Genomic DNA, 24,696 nt, shown 5'->3' on the forward strand with positions numbered 1-24,696 from the left:
GTCTATTAATTGGATCAGTCTATCTTGTTGGTACCACTATTTTCCTTAAAGAAAGGGGATGCAGGGGATGTGGCAAGATTGGCAATTGCCAAATAAAAGTAATTTAAAACAAAAGATGTGATCTGCTAAAGAAAAGCATGGCTTGATATCGCCAAAAACATAAGATTGTACATGCACGAATACATGTACATAGTTCAGCTTATCCTCCTTTTTGTGAAACCCACTATTGTTTCATTGAACGGATTGTTGCTCACTAAGTTAAGAAAAAGAATCTATCAGGCACTAACCTATAGTAAGTGTAATCAGTGGAGAAGAAAAAAAGGCAAGCATTTTACTTCAATGTCTGCTAAGTTAGAAGAGTGCAAAAGAAAGTTTTGTGGTGACTAGCCTCTCTAAAGCCAAGGAAATACAATGTATGTTGTTAAGAGTCACAAGTTGCAAGTGCTTAATTTATTTTTTAAAAATATCTTGTTTTTCATATTACAAACATCATACAACATGAAATGCTGCCAAGCTCTAAAAATATTCAAATGAGCACATTCTTTAATCACATACAGCTTTAGTTGGCTAGAAATAGTAGCTTTTGTATGGAATTATGAACTAAATTTCAACTACTTCACTTAAAAATGCTAGACACAAACATCTAAAGCAGAAGTTGAAGATGAGGTTATGCATGCTCTCACCAAGTACATCTGGAAGACTCACAACAAGCCAACAGTCTAAACTATTTCCTTTGAAATGATGAGCACAGTATTCTTCAAGGAACACAAGCCATGATATGGTTTTATACAAGTTCCAACCTTTCAACTGTGCAGAAAATCAATTGGAAAATGAACTGCAGAGTCAAGGCATCGCTTGATGTGAAATATTACTATCCAGTTAAGTACCAGATCAGCCCTTCTCCTAAGCTGGTTCTGTGAAAAGCCTGTGACCTCTGCATTCCTTGGGCTCTTCCTCAGCTAGAATCTAAACTCAGATGTGTAAATACAGTTGGGGAGCAGCTATCATTCTGCAACTCCTGAACAAGTGCTCCTCTTCCCAGCCTCCATCTGCAAACAATAAAAAGGAAAAATGACTCATCAGTTAGAGGCTATAATTTTTTCTTTGGTCCATGAATGGTAAGAATAAACAATGTCCTTTGAATCTTGCCTATGGGCTCAGTGAAAGTAGCTCAGAGCAGTGGGACAGTTATTTCCCTCACTGCAGCAAACCAAAGAGCACATAAACATTACCGCCAGTTCTCCCATTTCACTAACTAGCAAGGTGAAGACCCTCTCCAGTCCCACCCCTTCCCTGCTTTGGCCCTCAGAACCGTGTGGTTTGTCTCCTGATCCTACAGGAAATTTTTTAGAAGATCCACTGCATGAAAAACGCTAGGACATGGGAAATAACTAATGTATCTCTAAGTGTAATTTATTTAATTACTAATATATTGGTTCCTATATAAATACCAAAACATAAGAACATCAGGAGTTGCTTACACAACCTGAAAATGCACAGTGGTGTCAGACTGCCTGAATCACTGATACTAGCAAGACAAATGCAGGTCCCACTTCCTTTGAGTCTTATTTCCTCTCTCGGCTTAGACTCTCAAACAGGCCTTTTGGTGCAATACGAGGCACAAGAACTGTTCAGTGTTTACTTTAAAGAGAAGATATATTTTAGATTTTTAAAAGATGTTTTGTGATAAGCATGAAAAATATAAGAACCATCACTTCAGCTGTATCACCTAAAATACAATGCTCCGTAGTCACTATCTATCAGCATTATATATAGCTAAAGGAAAGTGGAATCCATTAGTTATTCAGTAATTACGGAACACAGCATTAAATTTCAGTCTTCTATTTGAAAGCAAGGTCAAAATTTAAAAAAACTGACACTAATTGCTAGCATGCATCAGCTTGGCTGTCATTTATTTTCACGCATGATGCAAGAAAGCTCAAGGATCAGGTCAGACTGTTGAGCTCGCATTTAATCAACCTTGAATATTGGTTGAAAAAGAAAATTATGATACAGATAAAATATAAAAATGAATATAAGGATAAAAAAATGCTATTTTCACTGTTTATATTTGAAGACATAGGAATTAATGTATTTAAATTATTTTGCCAGATAACAATCATTTTTAATAAGGATACAAAAGAATAAAAAAACTGGAAGAAAGGCAGTGAGTCTCAGAAAATTAATCGATAATAAACATAGGGAAAGGAGGTAAGGGAAATCTAAAAAAAGGTGACACTGAGTTACCTGTTTCCCAACACTGCACAAAAATCTTACTTGGAAACTCCCAGTCTACTTATATTTTGAAGACTAGTTTGCCTCTAAGTATTACCAGGGAAAAAGTCTTAAAGCAAGCTCAAATATATTCTTAGAAGTTATTAAACAGGTACAAACCAATATTTGAGAGTATAATTTTATCCAAGAAATGTGATTCTTCCACCTTGGTCCTACTTTTGTTTTGCCTTCAGTTAAATATATACAAAAAAAATTAACATTCCCCCCCCTGCAAAAAAAAAAAAAAAAAAAAAAAAAAAGAAAATATTAGAAATATTCTGGGTCAGTTCTTACACTAATATAAAAACATGCTGGTATAAACAGGGCCATGATAATTTATATCAGCTGCAGAATTTTCTCTTATTAAACTCAGTTGCTGCTAGACTGTTTTGTATAAATAGCTCTATAAACAGATATCTGTTAATCCAGCATTTTAATATAACAGAAGTACCAGTGTTACTTGAAACTTGAAACTTCAAGAACAAGAAAATCTCTGAAATAAGTGGAATATTTACCCAATATATTCCAAATGAACATCATAAGAAAATATGTTGGAATAAATACATATTTAAACCATAAACCCTGATGAATTACCACAAGGGATTTTTCACAAAAAAGAGCTGCAAGAGGTGGGGTGGTTTTTTTTGGCTGTTGGCAAGACAAATCCAATACGATAGCTGCTAAGAAAGAATTTAATAAAGGTCATACTTGAGCCTTCACAAACAAGAATTTTAATTAACGCTCTAGCAGTCAGCAGTTAAGCTTGCACATCTGATAGCTTTACAATATAGACTTGAGAACTCCATCAAACTACATATATCTACAGGGCAATTGCTATGGTCGGGAGTCAGTTTGTTGGTTTGTTTCAGAAAGCCAATGACCTTGTACAGAACCAAGAAATGTAGAGGTGCTCCTGCCCTGGAAGATTCAACTGTTCCCTGTAATCATATCCAGATGGATGCTGGGCCCATACCAGACATGAACTTAAAAGCATCCCTCAAGAGAGACAGTAGAAGCTTAAGACATTAGAAAAGACTCTTTGGTTAAAGCAAAAAGAAGCATATGGTAACAGTTCAGACCTAAAACCATCTCAACTGCCAAGCTATAGGGCAGCTTCATTTTTTTGCACAACCAGCATGAGACAGAGCCAGTCCTCTAATAAGGGATGGATGTAGCAGATTCAGTTTCATTACCCATTTTCAGATTTATCTTAAACCACAACAAATAACAAACGCAGCGAGCAAAACAGAATCTGAACTGAGGCAAGTAAAAGCAGGCACTGCCAGGACAAATTTTTCTACTACTTGTTAACCTGTCATAACATTTCCACTACAGCACTAGCAGGCAGCTTGCCCTGTCACTACAAGTTATGGGCTAAAAATCTGAAAAACCCAAGATGCATTCACTCAGCATACTCACGGCACCAAACAAAACAGAGCTTCAGGGTACTGCAGTAGTAGACAAGGCCTATGGCGCTTCACTATAGTGCAGGATGGGAAACAGCTGGCCAAGGACAGGGATAAACCAAGTCCCACAGTGACTGGGCTTGAGCAATCCTGCTTGCTGATTCCTCGCACAGCTGGGGATGCAGATTACCAAGCAGAGTATGACCAAGCAGTTGCATGACAGCCCCTCAGTACTCTGGTACTGTGGCTTGCCTAGCTGTGGAAGAGAACTAGGAAATACCACACTCCGTTTCTGCTCTGCGATACACCTAACCTTGTTAACATCTTCCCATAGCTTCACCTGCTCCCCAGTTCGTTTTTCCTCCCAGAGCTTTGCTCTGCTAGAAAAGGCATCTTTGGTTTTCTGATGCTTAGCTCAGTTTTCAGTCACGCCATGCGGTCTTCTATCTCGATTCTCTGACCCTTGTTTCTGCTTGCTCCTGCTCTGCCTTGAAGGTGCTCTAGGGATTTCTGGGGCCTGAGAGACCTGTTGTGCAATATGGGTCTTACGCACTCTTTAAAAGCTAGTTCTGCCCTGGAAGCAGTAGTGTGAACAGGCTAGTTCACTGTCCAAGCCCATGCAGACATGGTTCTCCTCCCTGAGAGTTCTGGTTGAACATTTTCCAACCATTTTTCCAGACTGAGGCATTAGTAATTCACTTAACATAAACTAGTGAAGATTATAGCTCACTGAATAGTGTAGACTGCACTTGCAGACTTTAAGCAAATGTGGAAGGTGGCCTACAGGTAGTAGTAAACTAAACAGATGATCCTTCCTGAGCAATTAATTGCATTGGTACATCAAAGTGGACTGGAGCTGTAATCACACCATCCTTATAAATATTGTACTGCACTGTAATTCTTTTAGCAAAATAGTGAGCTACAAGACTAGTAATTTTGTCAGTGACTGTGTGGGAATAAGAGAGAATCTCCCACTATTCAGCAGTGGCATTATAAACTAAAGTACACTGCAACCTTGTTCCGTCAGTCTTAAACATATGACAGTCAGTGTTAACACAACTGCAAACAGTGACATAGGAATATCACTGACTGGAAAAGAACTGACATATCTGTGAAGAAGAGGACCCATATTTTGGTTTTGGTTTTGCCAAGTCTTTGTTTATCAGCAATTTTCTGGCATGGGGTATATTCCAGGAATATAGAAGTTCTTGTGATCTTTAAGAAGAAGGGAAACAGATCCAGGGAAATTATAAATGTCCAGTTTAATTCAAGTTATTTCAAAAATGTGAACAAATTACTCTTCCTTATCTGAGTCAACAAAATAATGGCTAGGTAAGTAACAATCAGTGATCTGTCAAGAAGAAATTGTGTCTGACCTGTCAGACTGACTAGTCAGTTATCTTTCCAATATCAGGTATTAGGGTGGTACATATCATGTGTCTTGACTTGAACAGCTGCATCAGATATAACATAAAACCTGGAAGAATGCAGTCTAAATAAAACCACTGTAAGACAGAGGGAAATTGTACTCAAAAAGAGTAATCGATTGTTCCCTGTCAGAGTGAAAGAAAGTATTACATTAGATTCCAAAAAGTAAGTAAAGGCCAGTATCATGCAGCATTTTCATAATTATTTACAATAATTAGAGTATGTTTATTAAATTTGCAGATGACATCTGGCTGGAAAATGCTGCCAACTTGTTGGAGGACATGGTTAACATACAGAGCAAAAATAGAGAAATGCCTTAAGGGGGAAAAAACCTGTCAGACACCAAGTTCTGACACCTGGGTAGGAATAAACAATATGGGATGGGAAAAAGCAGGCTAAGTAACAGTTCTGAGATCAAATCTGATAAATAGTAGACAAAGAAGGGTGGAGAGGGTAAAGGAGAAATTATGATTGCAATCTGAACACATTCTCGATATCAAGCCGTGATGGCAAAAAGTGTCATACTATGAAGTGTAATCACAAAAAAAGCTTGCAAATTGGATGAAAAAAAAAAATCTTACTGCTGCTGCTCTTGGTTTTTTAAAGACTGTAGTCTGACTGTCATGCCTAGTTTTTCTAGGCAGATCTAGTCTACTGAGTGAGAGTTCAGGAAAGACCAAGAAAAATTATGAGCACATTACAAAGGAAGACTGCAGGAACTGGGGTTGCCCAATATACTGAAGAAAATATTAGTGAGGTTCAGACAACATGCTTTGCATATATAAAGGCTAGCTGTGATGAGCAAGAAGAACAATTCTCCATTTAGTGGTGGTCATGGAACAGTGGACGTAACTTTCCTCATAGGGAATTTCCTCTGGATATTAGGGCTTTTTAGCAGGACAGGTAGTTAGAAGCTGGCTAGTTTGCCTAAAAATGTTGTGAAACCTACTTTTATTTATTTTTTTAAAGAAACAAATTAGACAACAACTGTCAGAAGTGATTTACATATAGAGGACCTTGCTTTGGGTAGAACAATGATGCTTCAATGTAACAAACATTACCATGCATAATTTTTAAGATTTGAATATGCTACATAGAAAAGAACAGTAAGAATTCAGAAAATGCCCAAAGTTATTGGAAACAAACTTTGAACCACATACTTAGCTCCTATTACAACGCAGAAATGTAATGTTTATTTACAACCTAAATAAAAAAACCCCAAAGTTCCCCAACTATTTGTATCCTGGTCCTGATTTCTACATCATGTTCTTGCACAGTTTAGCAGCAAACACAAGAAATTTATTTTACAGCACTTTTTTTTTCTATATTTCCGTCAAGATTCTGAAGTAATTGGAAGATAATGTTTTTATGTAAACTGATGACTTTAAAGAATAATGCTTCTAAACAAAAAAATGCTTCACATCTTCATGTGTATCAGTTCCATAAAGAATATTCCAAGATGTATTTTATATTCAAGACAGAATGTTATAATAAAACAAATCAGCTTGCAAATACATGAAGTATTACAGACTAAGAATTAAAATCCCTTTATCAACCATCACAACAGTGAACTGTAATTTATGATGACATGAAGTTTAGTACCTGAACCAGGAAAAAAAAAATTAGTAAGTATAAATCATTTAGCTTTATTTAATAAAATCCTTTGATATTCTTACTATTCCAAGAAATGCAGAAACAAAACATTTCCAGATTTTCTTTCATGCCAAATGGAAACATTTAGCAAAGCATTGTCTTTTTGGGTGTGTGGTTTTTGGTTTTTTTTTTCCACTTGCCTGAAGCAAGTTATGGTAAATGCTAGACATACATTTTGAAAATTATTATGTATTGCGATACACCAATATTGTCTTTCTGATTGTATTAAACAGTAGCACCATCTACTGGTTCAGAAGATCCTTTCAAACTTTAGAAAAAGCTGTGGAGAGTGATCCAGCCAAAATGATGCAAAATGCTACTGAGAGTAACATGTAGTTTTTCAGTCCCTGGATAGGCAAAGGGAGAGAAAAAGAAAAATATCATGTTGTCATAATAGATACCACTTCACAAAAAAAAGTAAAATAAAGAACTAGGGTTTCATTTTATGACAAAATTAATAAATCTGCTACATGAAATGGTAAATTTTATACTATTTTATTTCATATAATGTTTGTAACATTTGCTGCTCGTAACAGTTTAATAGACGTAATCTATGATGTCATACACTTAGTAAAATATTCACAAATTAATTCAGCAATTTTTAGAAGTATTTTTAAAGGCCTTTGTCTATTTTCAGGTTATTTTTAAGCAGTAAGCACTTATGCAGAGACTATTCTAAAATGTATGAAAAGAATGAAAGATTTGGTGAGTCAAAGATTTGGATAATGAACATGAGGGTCTTCTAATGTGGTGCAACATTAATCTGCAGTGCAGGAGAGAGAGCACTTCCAGTTCCCAATTCAAGGATGCTAACATGTTTTACACAGTCACCAAAAATACTGAGTAAGATAATCTCTAACGGCTAATTAGGTACTTATGGATCCTGGACAGATTACCTAAGGGAACCTGAGGATTACACTGCTAGCATTCAATGCTTTGAATTCCACTAGAAAAATAATTTCTGCCATGTATGTTAACATCCTGTAGAGTAAATTAGCCTGTTGTAGGCAATCACTGCCATGTCAGTTTAGGATCTCTACATTATACCGTAATGAGCATGGCCAACTAACCTCCATCTCATTTTTTGGTCCTCTGGTGAACCTGACCCTAGAAGCTTCATCTACTTGGCTATGTAATTATTAGGAAAACTGCTCATTCCCCTGCCCCCACTGAAAAACTGGCTCAAATAAAGACTGTTTTCAGGCTGTGCTTGGCATCCTGCCTCCTGGCCCTGCTACAGTCTTCATTTACTCCCACTGCTGCTCATACAGTTATGGAATTCAAATCTTCATTTCTGTAAAAATTGTTCACAGTTCTTCATCTTTCTTGGAAAACGTGGTATTGTATGGTATGACTTTCAGCTTCATAATGCAATACTCATGAGGAGAAATCTAAGAGATACAGCTGTATACCAAGTCGTACTGTTCCTAGAGCTAGAGACAAGCAAGAGAGCCTAGGTAAGAGACCTAGTAAGATTACCTTGATTTCTTTAAATACAAGGACTCCCCACATTGCAGCAACAAGGCCAGGACCCTAAAGAATAAGATTCATTTGTACATTACAGCATTTCTTTAAAGTGTACCGCCTTCTCAGGGTGGTTGAATTTTGTCTGGATAACAAATTTAGGCCTTTCCATTCTGTATAATTACAGCACTAACGGCAAAAGCATAAACATCACTGAAAACTTTACAAAGTAAGACACAATAAAATCTTCAAGAAAGGCTAAAGAGGCAAGAGGCTTTTTCAGAGAAGGCACAATTTCTTTCTAAATTACACTGTGGAATCTGCACTGGCTGTTGTACTTTCCTGTACTAGGCTCTAAATAATATGCCTCACCTTAGTCCAAACTACAGTCCACAATGTTACCACACTTCAGAGGACTATTCAGGTTTATTGGCAGCTACCATGGATATTCCTAACATTTCCTTTATTAGCATGACTAACTAGTTGGACAAAGTTTGATTTTATCACTCAGTATGGTATCGAAAGACTGGAACATAAATGTATTTCCTGTATAGCAGACACCTGGATAAAGCACAAAGCCAGCCAGAAAGACAGGTCAAGAAAACTACTGATTATCTGTGATGTTGTTGTACAGATTTCCTAGCTAACAGCAAACGGTGATACACAACGATAATTTCCAGGCACTTCTGGTAATACAGTTTTTCCCCTGTGGGAGCAACGATCTGAATTTTCATGACTGATGAGAAAATATTATCTGAATATGAAGCAAAAACTGGCTCTGTTAATGCTTCCCATTAGAGCTGCTCTCAGAAACACTTGACATATGTTTGGATCTTCCTCTCTCCATCTTCAGCACTGCTGACAGGACACAGACTAAGGCCAGCAGGAAACAGTGCCTCATGCTGAATGTATTTGTGGGTGCTGTTTCCTAGTGAAATTGCCAACTATTATTTGAATAATAGCTAAGGTGTTATTTCACTTCCTAGATAATGTATGCTGTGAGAGGAATGCATTTTAAAAATGAAACAAATTGTTAAAGGGATGTGATGAATAGCTGTCTGAAATTCTCTCTAGGATGAAGCAAAGCAGCAGTTCTGAACCTGTGGTCCAGATAGCCAGTTTCTCATCAGTGCTGTTCTTAAATTTTTCATTTCGTGATTTTATATCCCTGCCCTTTAGGCACACTGATAACTAAGTTACTAAAGCTGCTTTCCATTAATCCTTCAATTTCTAATTAGAATGATCCCAAATCTTTTTTTTTCATTACATACTGTGGAGTTTATTCTGATTTACTGCATCTTGAGGCAAAGCTTAATCCCTATTAAGGTTGTTTCATTAGTTTGCTTCCAAAATACAGCTGTTCAGCAAAACTTTATTTTTGATATTTATGAACTCTCACTTGCTAGAAGTTACCCATTTTTGCCTCACCATCTACTAGACTGGCAAAGGAGTAAAGGCAAAGTTTATTTTTACCTAATGATGGAATTTATGCAGCTTCTGGAAATTAACAGTGCTTTAAAGGTACAGTATCATAAAAGGAATAAACCAGACAAAATGGGTGAACCTATTTTTCCCTCATTTGCATAAGAACATTATTTTCAGCAATACATAATTTGTTCTGTTTGTTCAAGAGCTGTAAAGAGAAAAAAAATACCTGACTTTAATTAAGCAAAATGACTGCTAGAGGATAAAAATCACAAATTAAAACATCCAGAACAAAATGTACTTGCTGAGATGAAAGCATAAAACATTTCTTCTTCACTTCAGTTTACTATTTAATATTGGTATAGTTCTGATTACAGAGCTTTGGCTTTTATATAACCTAAAGACTCACACTTTCAATTCTTCTGGTTTTTTATGCTTGGCATTGACCAAGATGGTGCTTGTCAGAGTCACGCATGTTCCTAAAAAAACAAAGGCTAGCAAAGACAAGCAGAAGAGGCAGTGTATGTGCTTGATTAAAATGCTCTAAACACATCATAATTTCAATTTAATTCTACAAATGGGAGGGAAAAAAACCCCTTCACTTTTAGTTACAGTCACAAATATTTTTTTTATATACTTACTGCAGTAATTATTGGAAAGCTGACCACTGCACTGAGATAGTGATTGGCTATGAACCAGCAGCAATTGGCTATTGCCCAAAGCACACCAGAAACAAATCCTAGAAAAATAAATTCCAATCAAAAACATGCTCAGCAAGGTATAGACAGCAATTTGTGGAACATTTATATTTATAGCACAATACAGAAACTGTATGTATGTATTTTAGTATGTCAACTACTTTAACAAGCTGGCTCTGATAATCTAACCCAAAGCTCAAGGGAAAAAATCAGCTACTCCAACTGAAGTAGCAAATTAAAGTTCATAATATTCTGGGCAATGTGCTCTCCACTCTGGCAGAGTCAGTTTTGGAAAATCCACTGCATGCAATGTCATTTTGTTCTAGTTTCAGGTAAGAACAAAATTTATCATTGTTTCCTAACCTTAATTAATTAACCTAATAGGAGTGATCTTTCAATAGAGACAAAAAGTCAAATGAAGATACTTGAAAAGCAAATTACAATTCCAACACATAGTTTGAACTAATCACTGCAAAATGGTCAGAAGAAGTAACTGACATTAATTGCTAATTTAAAACAGTCATACCTGGTAATATGGCTTGGGGATAAACATTAGGTTTATTTTTCCTGACTGCACAGTAGATCAAGAAGTAGATGGTACTTGTAAGAAATATTCCACTGAAGTGTGCAAAAACATAATCTAAATCTGAAAGAGAAATTTAAAAATATTAAACATCAGTTATTAATTTTAACTAAATTTATTTCACTGATAGCATTCACACAGACAAAAACACGTAAGGTGCTACTGGCTAACAACTCAAATTCAATTGTGATTGTGACGAACACAGCTGCCAGTCTGACTGTGGATGGATTTGGTCAATCACATATATATTAAACATTAATTAACTGCTGTGTTGACCCTAGCATTTATTACAGGCTTTTATGCATTTCTGTTAGTCGTTATTTTCGGAACTCTATTAGTCAAACTACTGAATTAATTTATTAAAACCTTAAGAAAATCTTCAGGGGAGGCTACAAAACTGGGGTGGATATTTAACATAATTAAATCCTCTCCTTACCATCTCCATTTGTATTCCTGTATATAGCCTTGTTTCTTTTTTGCACCTTTAAGGGCAAGGCAACTGCACGTACTGTGTAAGCTAAACAAGGCACAGTTTTGTCCTTTTTTATCTTAAAGAATGCATCACAATTTTGATCACTATAATCATTAACAATAATAAACCCTTTATGGACTTCATATGTGCTAAAAGTATTTCCAACATGATAAAGCAGAAGCACGTAGCAGGGTGATCTCTCTCTCCTTGGAGTTGTAAATTTTCAACAGGAAAGGCAGCTATGGTAATGATAACATCTGTTTTGTCTAGCTGGGGAAAAAATAAGTTGCAGTATTCAAGAGAAATTGTATGTTACATAACAAACAATTTCTTAATGGCAACATTGCACAATCTCAGCAATATGTTGCTCTTAAAGCTGCTGCTAGTATTACTTGATAGACTATACACTAAATCTTAAGGAAAATGTTTCTGGGGAAATGTTGTTTGAAATTGGCGATTAGGCTTATGTTAAAAGGCTTCCATTTAAAAAAATACAAGGTTTTAACTATTTATGTTGTTATATATCCTTTCTGCTCATTGGTTATGATCAACCTCCTTCTCTTCCTTTACTGGTGTAGTAATTTGGCAATCGGTACAGCTTGTGCCCTTGTTTACCTCATGTTCCAGGCATATGAACTTTGTATTTTGAGAGTGCTAGTATTTAATGCCTTCTAAAACATAGCTATGAGTTAAGTATGGTATCCTCTGGGCTGCTTCTTACTGTTCTTTTAATGGTGTAATTCATCTCTGAGAAAAAGCAAATCCTAGTACTATGATTAGAACAACATATAACATAGTGCAGAACTAGTAAGTTGTCGTGGTATATTTTCAGGCATATCAAGAATTTCACTCTTACAAAAGCAGAACACAATATACTGATGAAACTAAGTAGAAGCGATCTATTAGCCTTTACCAAATTGACTTGCTCCTGTGTACTTAGTTTTATTTCTTCTTCCATGGTCCTTGATGTAAAGTACTGGTATAAAACTGGAACCGTAGAGTATTCCAGCTACTACAGCCAGGCTACATCCTCTTTAAAAAGAGCAAAAATCAGAGAAAATAGCCTAGCATTAATTAAGGAAGTAGACAATACACTTAAGACAAGTCCAGTATTGCAGTTAAAGACTGTGTATCATATGACAAGTGCTAGCAACACTATAAAAATAATACATTTTAGCATATTTTTATTTTCTAGTGTAGAAATTGTTCAATACAGTAACTTAGTTTTCCTATAGTTTGTGGACAAGTAACAGACAATTCTTGCCCCAAGAGCCTGCAGTCTAGATTAATGACAAGGTAAATCAACAAACTAGGATTTCCTAAAAGCAGAGCTAGGAGAAAACAAACAAAAATATAATTAAATGGTCCCACCCTCAGCTTCACTGTTGCAGTCTATATATTCTTTCTAACTGTTCCCAGGTTCATTGCCTCTTTAGCCCCCTTCTCTGCCTCCAGACAGTTGTGTTCTTGGCCGTCTCCACTCCCCACACTGGCCCCTTGCTAGCTGCTGCTTCCACCTTGGAGCATTTTTGGTGTCTCCTTACCATACTGCCATGCCTTCTGTAGATGTATTCACTTAGAAACCACACCTGGAAGCACGTTATTAGCATAGGCTCCTTCTATACTGGAGTGCTGATCAACCACATGATAAAAACCAGCTCTGTAATTACTTAGTTACTATTTACTTTGCCAAATGTTGTTCTTTTGTAGTAGAAACTAATACTTAATTGGTAAGGTACAGAACACTCAACAGCACAAAGGAAATAATCTAATTAGTTGTGTAGCTATTCAGATATAGATTGGCACATTATACTAGTGCTTTAAAAACTGATATTTATTAGTGCATGACTGCACTAGAAAAACCACAGGACACAAATTCTGCTCTTAAGCTGTGTTCAACTACTTTGTCTGGCTACTTGGCCTGCACCAGTGAAAGAACTGTTAATAACTTACATGAGTCTCTTTTTTGCTGGAGAAAGTCTCTTCACCCACGAGTCATCAGAGGTATCTTCAGAAACATTAATAGACTGCAAACACACAAGAGTTTTCAGGAAAGTTTAGTTTAGTTTGATTTTTTTTTTAAAAAAATCTCAAATACTGTATTAAACAGAACAGTTTTGCTCCAAGAAAATAAAATGAAAATAGGAGAAACAAAAGGAATTTACAAAAATACTCTATAGAAAATTTTTTTTTTTTAAATATAACAAACTAATTATTGGATCTACCTACCTCAAAGCTTACAAGTATAAGTTTGGATATAGACTTTGGGTTTACTACATAATATAGCACTAGCATTTTTTTTAATCTGCATGCAGGTAGACTGACTTTCAGAACCCATCCTTCCTTAAATTTTATGAATAATTTAATCTATAGATTTTATGATGTGGTTTTGTCTTTTGTTGATAGCGCTGGTGTTACTATCAGAATATCAGGACTATTTGCAACAGGGAAATTAACACCCCTGTCTGCAGCATGAAAAAATTGCAACGTCCCTTTATTCTAACCCTGCTATCAGATTGCCTTCTGTGATTTGGTCTGGTAGACTGGAACCTCCAGCAAGCATTGAGCACAGCTAGAAAACTCTGAGGCGCTCTCTGTTCAGGTAGCAACTGAGCACTGACCCACAAGAGTAAAGTACAGTGGTAGTAGGAGCCTATTGTTCTCCAGCTTTTGTTGCACTTTGGGCTCCCAGAAGGAGTGACAGGCAGTCTGACACCTTTCCGTGGCCTCCCAACCTGTGCCACAGCTGATGCTGAGAATCAGCAACTCTTGACAGAATTATACACCGCTGCCTTTCATCTAAGCACCCTCCTGGTTTTATAGTTAAGTTTTCATTAAAATTGCTTCCTCTTCTCAGATAGTTAAGTAATACACTCTGGTTTTTATATCATCTCTGTCATAATGAAAAAGGACTTCTAAGCCATTTAAAGCTGACAATAGAGAATGAACACTTGGGAAAACTTTCTTTGTTGCTCACGTTTGACTACATATACAAGATCCACAAGTTAAATAGAATCAATGCATATTTGTGTAGTTTTATGTAGTCTAACATAAATCCTAGCAAATCTGGTTAACGTTAAGCAAATTTTTTGTTTTTAAACGGATATGTACTTTCACTGCTGTAAAATAACAACTGTAGAGTACTTACTCTTTCTCTCAGTAAAGGCGTGCTTTCTAATGAAGCTGAAGAACTCTGGACTTCAGTTTTTATAAAAAGAAATATGACAGCACTCAGAAGAGAAAAAATACACCAATAAATACCACATCAGCTCATAAGGACATAACATTTAGTGTCCAGAGGCAAAAGTTACATTTGGAAGCACATTACTTTATTTTTCATTATTGCCTAGAGTCACTTCAATGTATTTTAAAAATGCAATTCCTTTTAACAGTCTTAAACAACTTAAGTGAAACTAAGTAAATAAATTAGTCTTTGTATCACTTTATAGATGTCTCTTCTATGTAATGGGATTGAAATGTCTCCTTCTTACAACGTGTAGTTACAACCACATCTTAACAGTCGATTTAGTAAACAGTGCCCTTTTGTACTAAACCACACATACAATGGAACATCTGCATGAAAATTCCATATGGAACAGCTTAAACCTGTATAGAATTGGCTCTGTGCTCAAGGAAAAAAGTTAGTTTTCAGTCTTCTATCATATGTGAGTGAAGGAATACTGCTCCTACAGGGCCTCACGCTTATGTGGAAGGAGAAGGGATACTGCTCATTGATGCTCCAGTGTACTAAGCCAATAAAAAGAAGAAAGGGTAACATTACTACTTGTACGCTCAGCTCCAGGAAATCAGGTAAATATGTGTAATCAGAACTGGCAGGATCTGGTTTTTATTTTTATGAAAGATATTTTAATGATTTAGGAATTCCTTCTCATAACTGTAAACAGAATGTCTCCATCCGAAGAATGATTCATCTCCTACTGAAGGAATAAGGGTAGACATAAAAAGATGTCAGCTTCCTCCAGAAGGACTAGACAAGCATATCCAAGTTCCACACAGGAGGCTAAAATTAAATACATGTTTCTGAGCTCTACAGAGCAACATACACAGGGTTTGTGCAGCTTGCCAGAAAAACGACGTTTGGTCACGATCTTTCTCCCTGTTGATCACTTCTCCATGATATGTCAGACACAGGCAGGAAGCAGATGGTGAGCTGAATGAATGCTACTATTTTGCCAGTACCTCACAAAATCACATGCTATGTGTAACAGTAATAGGTAAAAAGCCACGGACTCTTAGGAAAGAGGAAGAGTGGAAGCAAAATTCATTAATCTAAGGCAGCAGCTCTCTCCTAGCAATCAAGAATGGCTCCATCATCTCCATGTTCTTAAGACCCTTCTTTTCCTAAAGGCATCACATGCATCTGCTGCTTGGCATGCTTATGGCAAGCCTACTTACTGCCCCTGGGATTTAGGGCCACCGTTACGTTCCTAGAAAGACCTTCCTGGCCACCCAGCTAGAAGGCAAGAACACTGCTACATAACTTTCCTCTGTGTTTGGACCAAAATGTGCATGCAAAAAAATAATAAACAAAAAATAAGAGTAGAAATCCTTCTGAAGATCCCAAAGGAAGACACTGTTTGGGAGTTGTTTTAAGTGTGGCTTAAAAGTTACAAGACAGGGAGCTATTAAGGACAAGAAAGAATGCAAAGCCTCTGGCTTTTCATGGACGCCGAAGGATCTGGAAAGGGGTCCTGTGGCATATTCTAGTTAAGAGGAAGGATTTTTACCCCTGACTGAGTGAAGTCAGATCAGAAATCTCTCAGAGGTGTTCTCACCAAGATTCTTCTAGTCAGTTTCCCCTCTCTCACACAATTTGGGGAAAGTGAACCATTTGAATAACCTAGCTAGGGAGACAACCAGTGCATCGCTGCTTTGCCTTGAACATTTGTACCAGCATAAAAATATATTTCTGTTTTTATGAATAACCATTTCACCACTGTACTGGATATCACGTATGTTTCTATTCTGACATACAATATTGACCAGCTAGGTATGGATAGCTCATGAATTCTACAGTAAATCAATTTGCAAAAAATAGTTCAATACATTTGCCCTCTAGTTAAAATGTCCCTGTGGTTATTAAATACATATTTTACATTACAGAAATTTATTATAAGAATAAATTTTTACCTTAATAGTGAAAGTCCAGCTCCAATATAATTTAAGATTGGTCTTGACACCTCTTCTGGGTCAATTCCAAACCAACCAAATCTGGAACATTTAACCAGTTTCACTTAGTGGCACTAACTACATAAAAATTATAACCCAGTCTTGGAAATCTTTACTCATGTAAATAATTCTGTCTAAGCGTGTATCTGCAATACTGGATCAGTGCTTTGGTTGGCTTGCAAAAAGCTATGTCTACTTTACAAAAATAATCTTTAAACTAATTTAATTTACATTGACAAATACATTATTTATTCACTCAATTATGTTAATGAGCATCACTGGGCGCTCTCCTTCCTGTTGAGATGGAGGAAACACAAAAAGCTAAAATAATTAACCTGAGTACTTTCCACTAAGAGGGAAAAAGATCTTATATATATGATAAATCCTCTTTATTGGTGATAAGTTTTTTCCACTGGAGTTAATGAAGAATTAGCAACATTAATTATGCATGACTTAAGAGTTAAACATACTCACCTTGAACTTGCCCAACCTGTCAGCAAATTAAAAGAAGCCCATATCAAAAGACCAAGAGCTAAGCCAATAGTTTTAATAATAGGGACAACTGTAACATTGCCTGAAATACAAAAAATAAAACTAAAATCAGTTAAAAACTAGACTGTGATCTTGTATGCTTTTTGCTTTAGATTCTGTGACTGTTCAGAAGGCAAAAAAATTTAGGCAACTACAAGCTGGTAGGAAATAGAGGTTTTTAAAATAAATACATTAAACATGGACTTTTCCTCAATACCATTTTAAAAGTTATTTTTGGTATAAATTCGCTGCTTATAAAACAAGCATAATAAAACAGTATTTGCTATACGGGCACAGCTCCATTAATACCAAGGCTTTAAAAAGCTAAAAAACTACCAAATAACTACTACCTTCAATATGGAAAAGTTTTTATCACTGTCTTTTTATGAAGAGTTAAGATTATTTTGTGCTTCAAGAAATAGAATCTCTGTATCCTTACCTGTAGCCCACAGGAAACCCCCAACCATAGCCAGAGGCCAAAACCGGGGGCAATTCTGGATTAAATTGACCACCAAAGAAACTATCCATATGGAGGCACAGAGAATCCACTGGAAGAACATGCCTATGGAAAAATCAAATGCACACAATAGAGAATTTGTAGAATACTGCATGTGTGAATCTCTAAACATACTACGTTTTAGATAAAATAGTACAGAAAAAGTTGAAAGGTGGCCGCCTCCTTCATGAATTTGCAGGAACCATGTCACAATATATTCAAAAGATCTATTTTAGGGTGGGGTGTTATAATTCTGTCAAACCTTTTCCTTACCATGCATTCTTTATACGCAGCTACAAAAGACACTTTGCTGGACAAAGTTTACACAAGCCCCAATTCTCAAACACATGAAAATTTTGACATACTTCTGACAAGAGGATATTCAGTTACCAGAAATTTCTCCCACCACCCTACTAGCAGCTAACACAGATGACTGCACAGGACAAAACTCTTCAAAGCTCACGGCTCAGGCTTTTCCACTAATCCAGGACACTGAGGATAATAAAACCTTTGGACACATTTCTTCTACCTTTGTAGATTCTCTAAGGGTCAACTAGGCAGACCAGGTAACTTTATGCCAGCTGAGCTAAGACTTTTCACTTTAAAGACCAGCCTTGTCTTGTTAGGACCATATTTGGCACAAAGAAGAGAGAGAGGTTATATCCAGCCTGTAATGCAGATACTATTATTGCAGTAACATAATGGCAGATTTATTCATGTAGGGATCTGGTAACTAACTGACTATGCTTCATATAAATGTGCAAATACACCATCAACCTAGTACAGTAAAGTGATAAAATTCCAAGTAAGAAAGAGACACTATTGTTTCCTCTCACTGAGCCATCAGATAAAAGTATTAAAATTTCAATTTTTGATTGTTTTTATGTTAGGTCCACAATTGAAAAGCAATACTCCGAAGTCCAACAACTTTTACAGTATAAATAACAGTGTATGTATTTGAGAATCCCCACAAGGGTAGAAGAAAGGACATTTTACTTTCCATTGTTAAATGCTCATGAAATGCACATCACCACTGTTAAAGTGCACAACACTACAGAAAAACACTCTTCTAAAGATTTGCCACATCCTGAACCCATACACTATTGCTTTATACCCTAACAATAGCAAAGAAAATTAAAACATGCTCTATGGATTAAGGCTGTGATGATATTTATAACTCTAGCTATAGAAACTCTCATATTTGCTGGTAAAATATTATTCCTATTAGCAAAAAAAACAAAACCAACAAAAGAATATAAATAAGTTTACCATCACCAGTATCAAACTTCTTAACAGGCACAAAGTTTGTCCCAAATAAAAGGACAGCTACTGTGGAGGAGGTAAAGCCAATAGCTAGATCTGTTCCATTGCTGTTGTTAAAGGCACTGTAAGCGTTCCCAATGTTCATCTTTGTTCTAAAGGTGCCTCTTTTTGTGGAGCTGTTTTGCTGTGGGTCCTGACAGATTCTGAAATCAGAAAGTGGAATTAAACATGTGGAGTATTACATAATACCAACCTAGTTCAGAAATCTGAAACTTGAAGGACCCTACTAATCAATCTCAAAAGCTGGAAAGAACTGCGAAGTATACTGTAGAATCCCATGAAAAGCTGTTGTAAAGTGCTAGTGAAGTAACTTAAGAACAGATGCACCAAAAAAGCACTATTGTGTGTTTCATAATCAGCTTCAGAGAAAAGCATGTCTGAAAACATACAACGTGAATGTAGAGAAGCACACAAAGGTTATGAGGACGTGAATCTGTGAGGCCTATGGGAAGCCCTGATGCTTTAGGGAGATGCTCTATCAGAATATTCCTTATTCCTGTAACCAAAGCTGGGGAGTCACACTGGGGTGTCTGAAAAAGCATGGGCTAGACAAAATCTTAACTGGCAGAAGAAGCTACAGCAATTTGCAGCCCTGCTGCCTAGAAGTCAGGAACAGGTGCAGAGATCCTATAGATGCCACAGTTGGATCAATATAGGATCCTAAGGTAACCATAGGGATTGCTCTAGCTGATACAAAACATGAATAAAGGTTCATTTTTTCTGTGGGAAACAAAGGCAGAACCTGCCTCTAAAGTTTCTTTGTTCATTCCACATAACTATAATAAGAAAGGCAAAGAATTTTTTAATCCCACAATACCTCCCCCCTCCCCTTTTTTTTTAAGTGGGAGATTCATCTTAAGGTTACACTCAACAGAAATGCCACATATATATTTTTGATACGGATTACGACTTTGACAGAAAAGGTGGCTAGGAGGACAACTGTAATAACGTGATCTTTGCATACATAATCTTAACACCACACTTAAAAGACTACATATAAGAACAGTGTTTGGAAATTTTAACTTCAAACAGCAACAGGATACTCAACAGGCTGTGAGTATAAAGGGGCATATTTATAGAAATACATACGCAATCCTGTTGTCAAAGTAATGCTATTCATACTGAATCAAATGACATCCTAATACAGTTTGACATTCTCCAGTGTAGGTGCACTAGCTGCTGCCTGGAGGAAAAAAGCTGAAATAGGATGGTGGAAGTTTTGCCAAGTCTTGTAAGGGGTCCTGTGACTACATTCTCTGCACAAAAGGAAGAGCTGAGCTGCTGCACATTCTTTCATCTTATTTTACCCTCCAGTCTTACCTTCTCTGGAGTCCTTAGGACACTGACAACTGCATCTGCTGAGGTTGTGCTTTTATCTAGAGCTTCAGCAAAGTCATCTGTGTTGGGTGAAATTAATTATTTGCATTAGCAGGTGAAAAGTTCAATCCCACAACTAATATAACCATTTAGTTTCTGTATTTTTTTCCCCTGGAAAGATGTCAGTATATTTTTAACTTGAGTACTTAAGAAAAACACAGATGACACTTAGAAGACACATCATGAAGGTACAACAGCACAGGTATTTCCATTTATCTTACTATCTTTTTCTCCTTCACTCTTCATCTTTCTTGCCTACTTAGAGGATAAGATTGTCCAAGAAGTTTTCACCATATTTAAGACTCTTCTGTAACGTATGTTTTACCTGGGACCCATAGACACTGAGCAGTGCAAATAATAATGCTGGGATTTCTTCAAAGAGTGACTTCAGAGGCTAAGAAACACTGTGACACCACAAGAATGGATTAAGATAGATAAAGGGTAACATCAGCTACCTTCATTCCATCAACCTTGATTCACTAAGTGAATAAGTTTAATTCATTTAGTGGGCAAGTACAACGCAAGAGCTGGGTTTTGCACAGGAAGAACTTCATGCTGTTAAAAACATAGAAATAAAGCTAACTACACTGCACCTCTATGAATGCAGGGCTCAGTACTTTAGCCTTTAAATAACTAAGTCATTACACAGGTAAAATATTACAAACCTTTCAAATCTAAACTGGTTTATCAGCCTTTTTGATTTTGTTAATGTACAGAGAAATGTTACTTTAAAAATATTTCAGTTTTCTATGTTCTAAGTGAAAATCTGTGTGCTGCGGGGCAATATACTTTTCTGCTTGCTTTTTATCTTCCACTAAAATCTCTATATTGTGCACATTGAAGGCTGTTGCATAATTGGAGAACGAGAATCATGACACCAAAAATGGAAACACAAATTCCAATTAATCAAGGAAGAGTATGCGTCATTCAGACTGCTTAAAACTCTGTAACTTTCCAAAGTCTGGGGCACTTAGCTTCAAATTTGGCTTAATTTCAGACCTAACTTTCAATTCCATTTCAAAACCTTCAAGAGAAAGCTCAACCAGACAAGGCCTGGAGAGATCCTATAGATGCCTGTGACTTCAATGATAGCACCGCTTTAAGCAGGGAGTTGAACTAGATGACCTCTAGAGGTCCCTTCCAAGCTAAATTTTTCTACAATTGCATGATCCAACATCAAGAGCAAATAATGAACTGGCACACAGCATTAAGTTGACTATACTTTTTTGCAAATGCTTGCATATACTTTGCACGTCACAAAGCTTCAAAGAGTTCACTAAAAGCCTCTTCTCTACAGTCCTATGTTCTTGCCAGATTTATAGCTACCAAACGCCAATCCAGAAGCACTTGCTGAAGCTGCTAAGATATTAGAACACAGTGGTTGTATCTGAAACTCAAGCAGAGACAACTGGAATTGTTGCTGTTATTGAAGGGTTTTTTTCACTAAGTAGTCCTTACTGAAGGGCATTTCAGGGTTCCCAAGCTGTAGAGGAAATATAATGTAATTTTGTCCGCACTCATTGCCCTTTTCCTACTAACTTCACTGGTTTACCTCACTGGAAGGTTGTGCTCTGTATTTTCACTGTTTCCTCTGAAATATGCCACCGTTTTCTTCCTTCACACAGAGACACAACAGATTACAACGCTCACTTAATGCAACAGCAACACATTGCTACGGGCTCTGCAGACAGGCAATGAAATCAAGAAGCCTGTCCTTGGGAGCTTTCACCTCGAGCTAGATCCAAGCTCTTGCCAAGATCCAAGAGAAACTGTCTGAGCTCACTGAACGGGTATTTTTAGAGGCTGCACGTCACATTGACTGTGTATTTGCATGTTTCTCCTGTCACCTCTCTGCCATTAAGGGTGAATACTTTCGTCCTTATTTTAGAGTCTCGGGACACCGCGACCCCCAACTAGCTGCTCAAGAAACGTCTCTTTGCTTCCCTAAGACGAACGCTTTTGGGAGACGTTCGTCCGGCACGGTTTTCAGCAAGCGGCATCACGCAACAAGGAGGAAAACCGCGCGGCTGAGCCCTCGGCACAGGCGGATTCCACCGAGGCCCACCCGCCCGGCCTTCCGCAGGCCGGGCCCACGCTGCAGGCGGGACTCGCCCCGCAGGCGGGGCAGGCCCAGCTCTGGGCCGAGGCCGCCGCGGCAGGACGCGTCAGCGGCTGGGCAGGCCAGCCGCTCCGCAACGCACCCCGGCAGGAAACTCAACCGCCCGCCGCCACCACCGCCGCCGTGCCGGACACCCTCCTTCCTTTCCCCAGCTCCCTACCCCCCGGCTGACAGCCGCCGCGCGTTTTACGGCGCTCCGCTGCCGCCGGCGGCGGGGCGGAAGGGCGGCCGGCGATGGGCCCGCACCGGCTGATCCCTCGCCTGGGCCCTCCGTGCGGCCTCGGGCCTCGCCGCGCCAACCGCTGCCCGCGCCCCTCCGCCTCAGCCCCCGCCGCCCTGCCGCCGCGCTCGAGGCTCGGGCACAGGCACAGGCCTCCCCCCCCCCGCCGCTCCGGCCGGGCGCTGCGCTGCGCCGCGCCTCGGCCCGCCTCCTCCCCGGCCGGGAGCGGGCAGGAGGCCCGCAGGCGGAGGGCGAGGCGCGTCGGGGCGCCGGCTGCCGGTCTGGCGGGGGAGAAACGCTCAGCGAAACCTCAAACGTAGGCGCTCCCGGCGCGGTAAAAGCGCCTTCGCCCCTGCCCGGTCTTACGCGGCAGCTGATGAGACAGTTCGTGCTTGTGGCGGCAGGGCACCGGTGTCCTTCGCGGCCCGCCGCTGTTAGCGCGCCACCCGTGGAAGAAAGGGCAGCGTGATTTTTGGCTCCCCGGTTTTGGCAGCGTGTGCCCGGGAACCCCTCAGGCGCGGTGCGAAGGCGGGACTGCTACCGGAGGGGAGCGGGTGACCTCCTTGCGCCTCCTCTCCTGCTCCAGGGAGGGCAGGAACGTTCCCGGGCCGTGCAGCGGCGGCTGGCCGGGAAGCTCCCCGCCAGGTCAGGGCAGCCGGCACACGGTGGGTTTTGGTTTTTGGTTTTTTTTGGTTTTTTTTCCCCTAAGCACAAAACTGACCACCTTCTTCTCTGGGAAGCCCCCGCGTTGTTCGACAGCCAAAACCGAGTAGGAAAAAAAAGTTTTTTGCATGGTGTGGAGGAGAGATTTCTGCAGATTTCCCTGTAAGGATTTGACCCAGACCAGTTAGAGCGCAGACTGTTAGTCAGCGTGTTTAGTCACGAAGCAAACATTTCTCTCTGTCCTCTTGGAATACAGTTTCCAGATGGCAGCCCAAATCGATCCCCTTACGAACACAGCACAGGCCTTCTAAAGTAATGCTTCATATTTTGCAAATCAAATCTGCATTATCCACAATAAGGACATACGCTTTTTCTTTGGAGAATAATTTCTCAGTCCCGTGGACTTGGTAAAGCTAGAAGTGCATCATTTATCGATCATTTTAACATAAATGTCAGTCCGTGTGACGTTTAGAGAGATGAACTGCAGAACGTCTCTATGGAAACAGTTTAGCTGTAGTGCATCCAAGAGGAACATCATCCCATATGATAAATCAGAAATGTAGCCTGGACAAAAAGAAGTGCTTTTTATTCTAAAGGCAGTGCACATCTACATGTTACATTATTTTATTCAGGAAAAAAAAAGAAAATGTCAAGAAAAATATGAATCATTTACATTGAACTGCCTTCACATGGAAAGCAAGAACACTCACAATAAGGAGCCTAGCCTGAAACTACATCCTTTCAAGCGTCCAGGGATAAAAAGGGGTGTTGAGTTTTGGCTTCAGAAGAATCCTGATATTAAACAAAATGTTTTCCTGCCCCTGGTTTCACTTAGAAGGATGGATCTCAGAGGAATCACCAGCAATCATTTCTAATTACCGTCTCTATCCCACTTGAACTGATACTCACCTATTCCTCACTGTTTCATCTATTCCTCGCTGTTTCTTCAAACCATGCTGGTTTTGGAACATTGTTTTTTCTCATTAACACAACGGTTGAAATGACACTGATGGTATGAATGAAACACCTCAAATATGGACAGATTCTGATTCATGCATTTGTGCTGTTTGGTTTTATTGAAATTAATAGGTTGTTGTGATGGGTTAACCCTGGCTGAACACCAGGTGCCCACCAAAGCCGTTCTATCACTCCCCCATCCTCAGCTGGACAGGGGAGAGAAAATATAACAAAAGGCTCGCGGGTCGAGATAAGGACAGGAGAGATCATTCACTATTACCGTCACGGGCAAAACAGACTCAATTTATTACAAATCAACCAGAGCAAGGTAATGAGAAGTAAAATGAAATCTCAGAACACCTTCCCACCACCCCTCCGTTCTTCCCGGGCACAACTACCCTCCCGGATTTCACCACC

General features: G+C 38.6%; 1 protein-coding gene across 6 annotated transcripts; it reads right to left on the reverse strand.

Annotated features, from left to right (window-relative positions):
* Nucleotides 1–535: 535 nt before the first annotated feature.
* On the reverse strand, nt 536–23,146 carry TMEM144 (transmembrane protein 144). Of its 6 annotated transcripts, none has more exons than XM_049833940.1 (13): nt 23,026–23,146; nt 20,264–20,340; nt 18,890–19,086; nt 17,564–17,686; nt 17,068–17,167; nt 16,555–16,635; nt 14,552–14,633; nt 13,357–13,430; nt 12,317–12,435; nt 10,875–10,994; nt 10,292–10,389; nt 8,241–8,294; nt 3,894–7,108 (listed from the first exon to the last, which is right to left on the reverse strand). In XM_049833940.1, the coding sequence occupies exons 3-13, from the start codon at nt 19,026–19,028 to the stop codon at nt 7,025–7,027; spliced, it is 1,074 nt and encodes a 357-aa protein (XP_049689897.1). In that variant the 5' UTR covers nt 19,029–19,086; nt 20,264–20,340; nt 23,026–23,146; the 3' UTR covers nt 3,894–7,024. The 6 variants fall into 6 exon arrangements, with proteins under 6 accessions (XP_049689913.1, XP_049689897.1, XP_049689878.1 ...); XM_049833921.1 differs by having other exon boundaries at nt 22,969–23,068; XM_049833929.1 differs by lacking the exon at nt 23,026–23,146 and adding an exon at nt 21,873–22,335.
* Nucleotides 23,147–24,696: the final 1,550 nt, after the last annotated feature.

This window comes from Accipiter gentilis, chromosome 3 (assembly GCF_929443795.1).
Source record: "Accipiter gentilis chromosome 3, bAccGen1.1, whole genome shotgun sequence".
NCBI classification, from domain to species: domain Eukaryota; kingdom Metazoa; phylum Chordata; class Aves; order Accipitriformes; family Accipitridae; genus Astur; species Astur gentilis.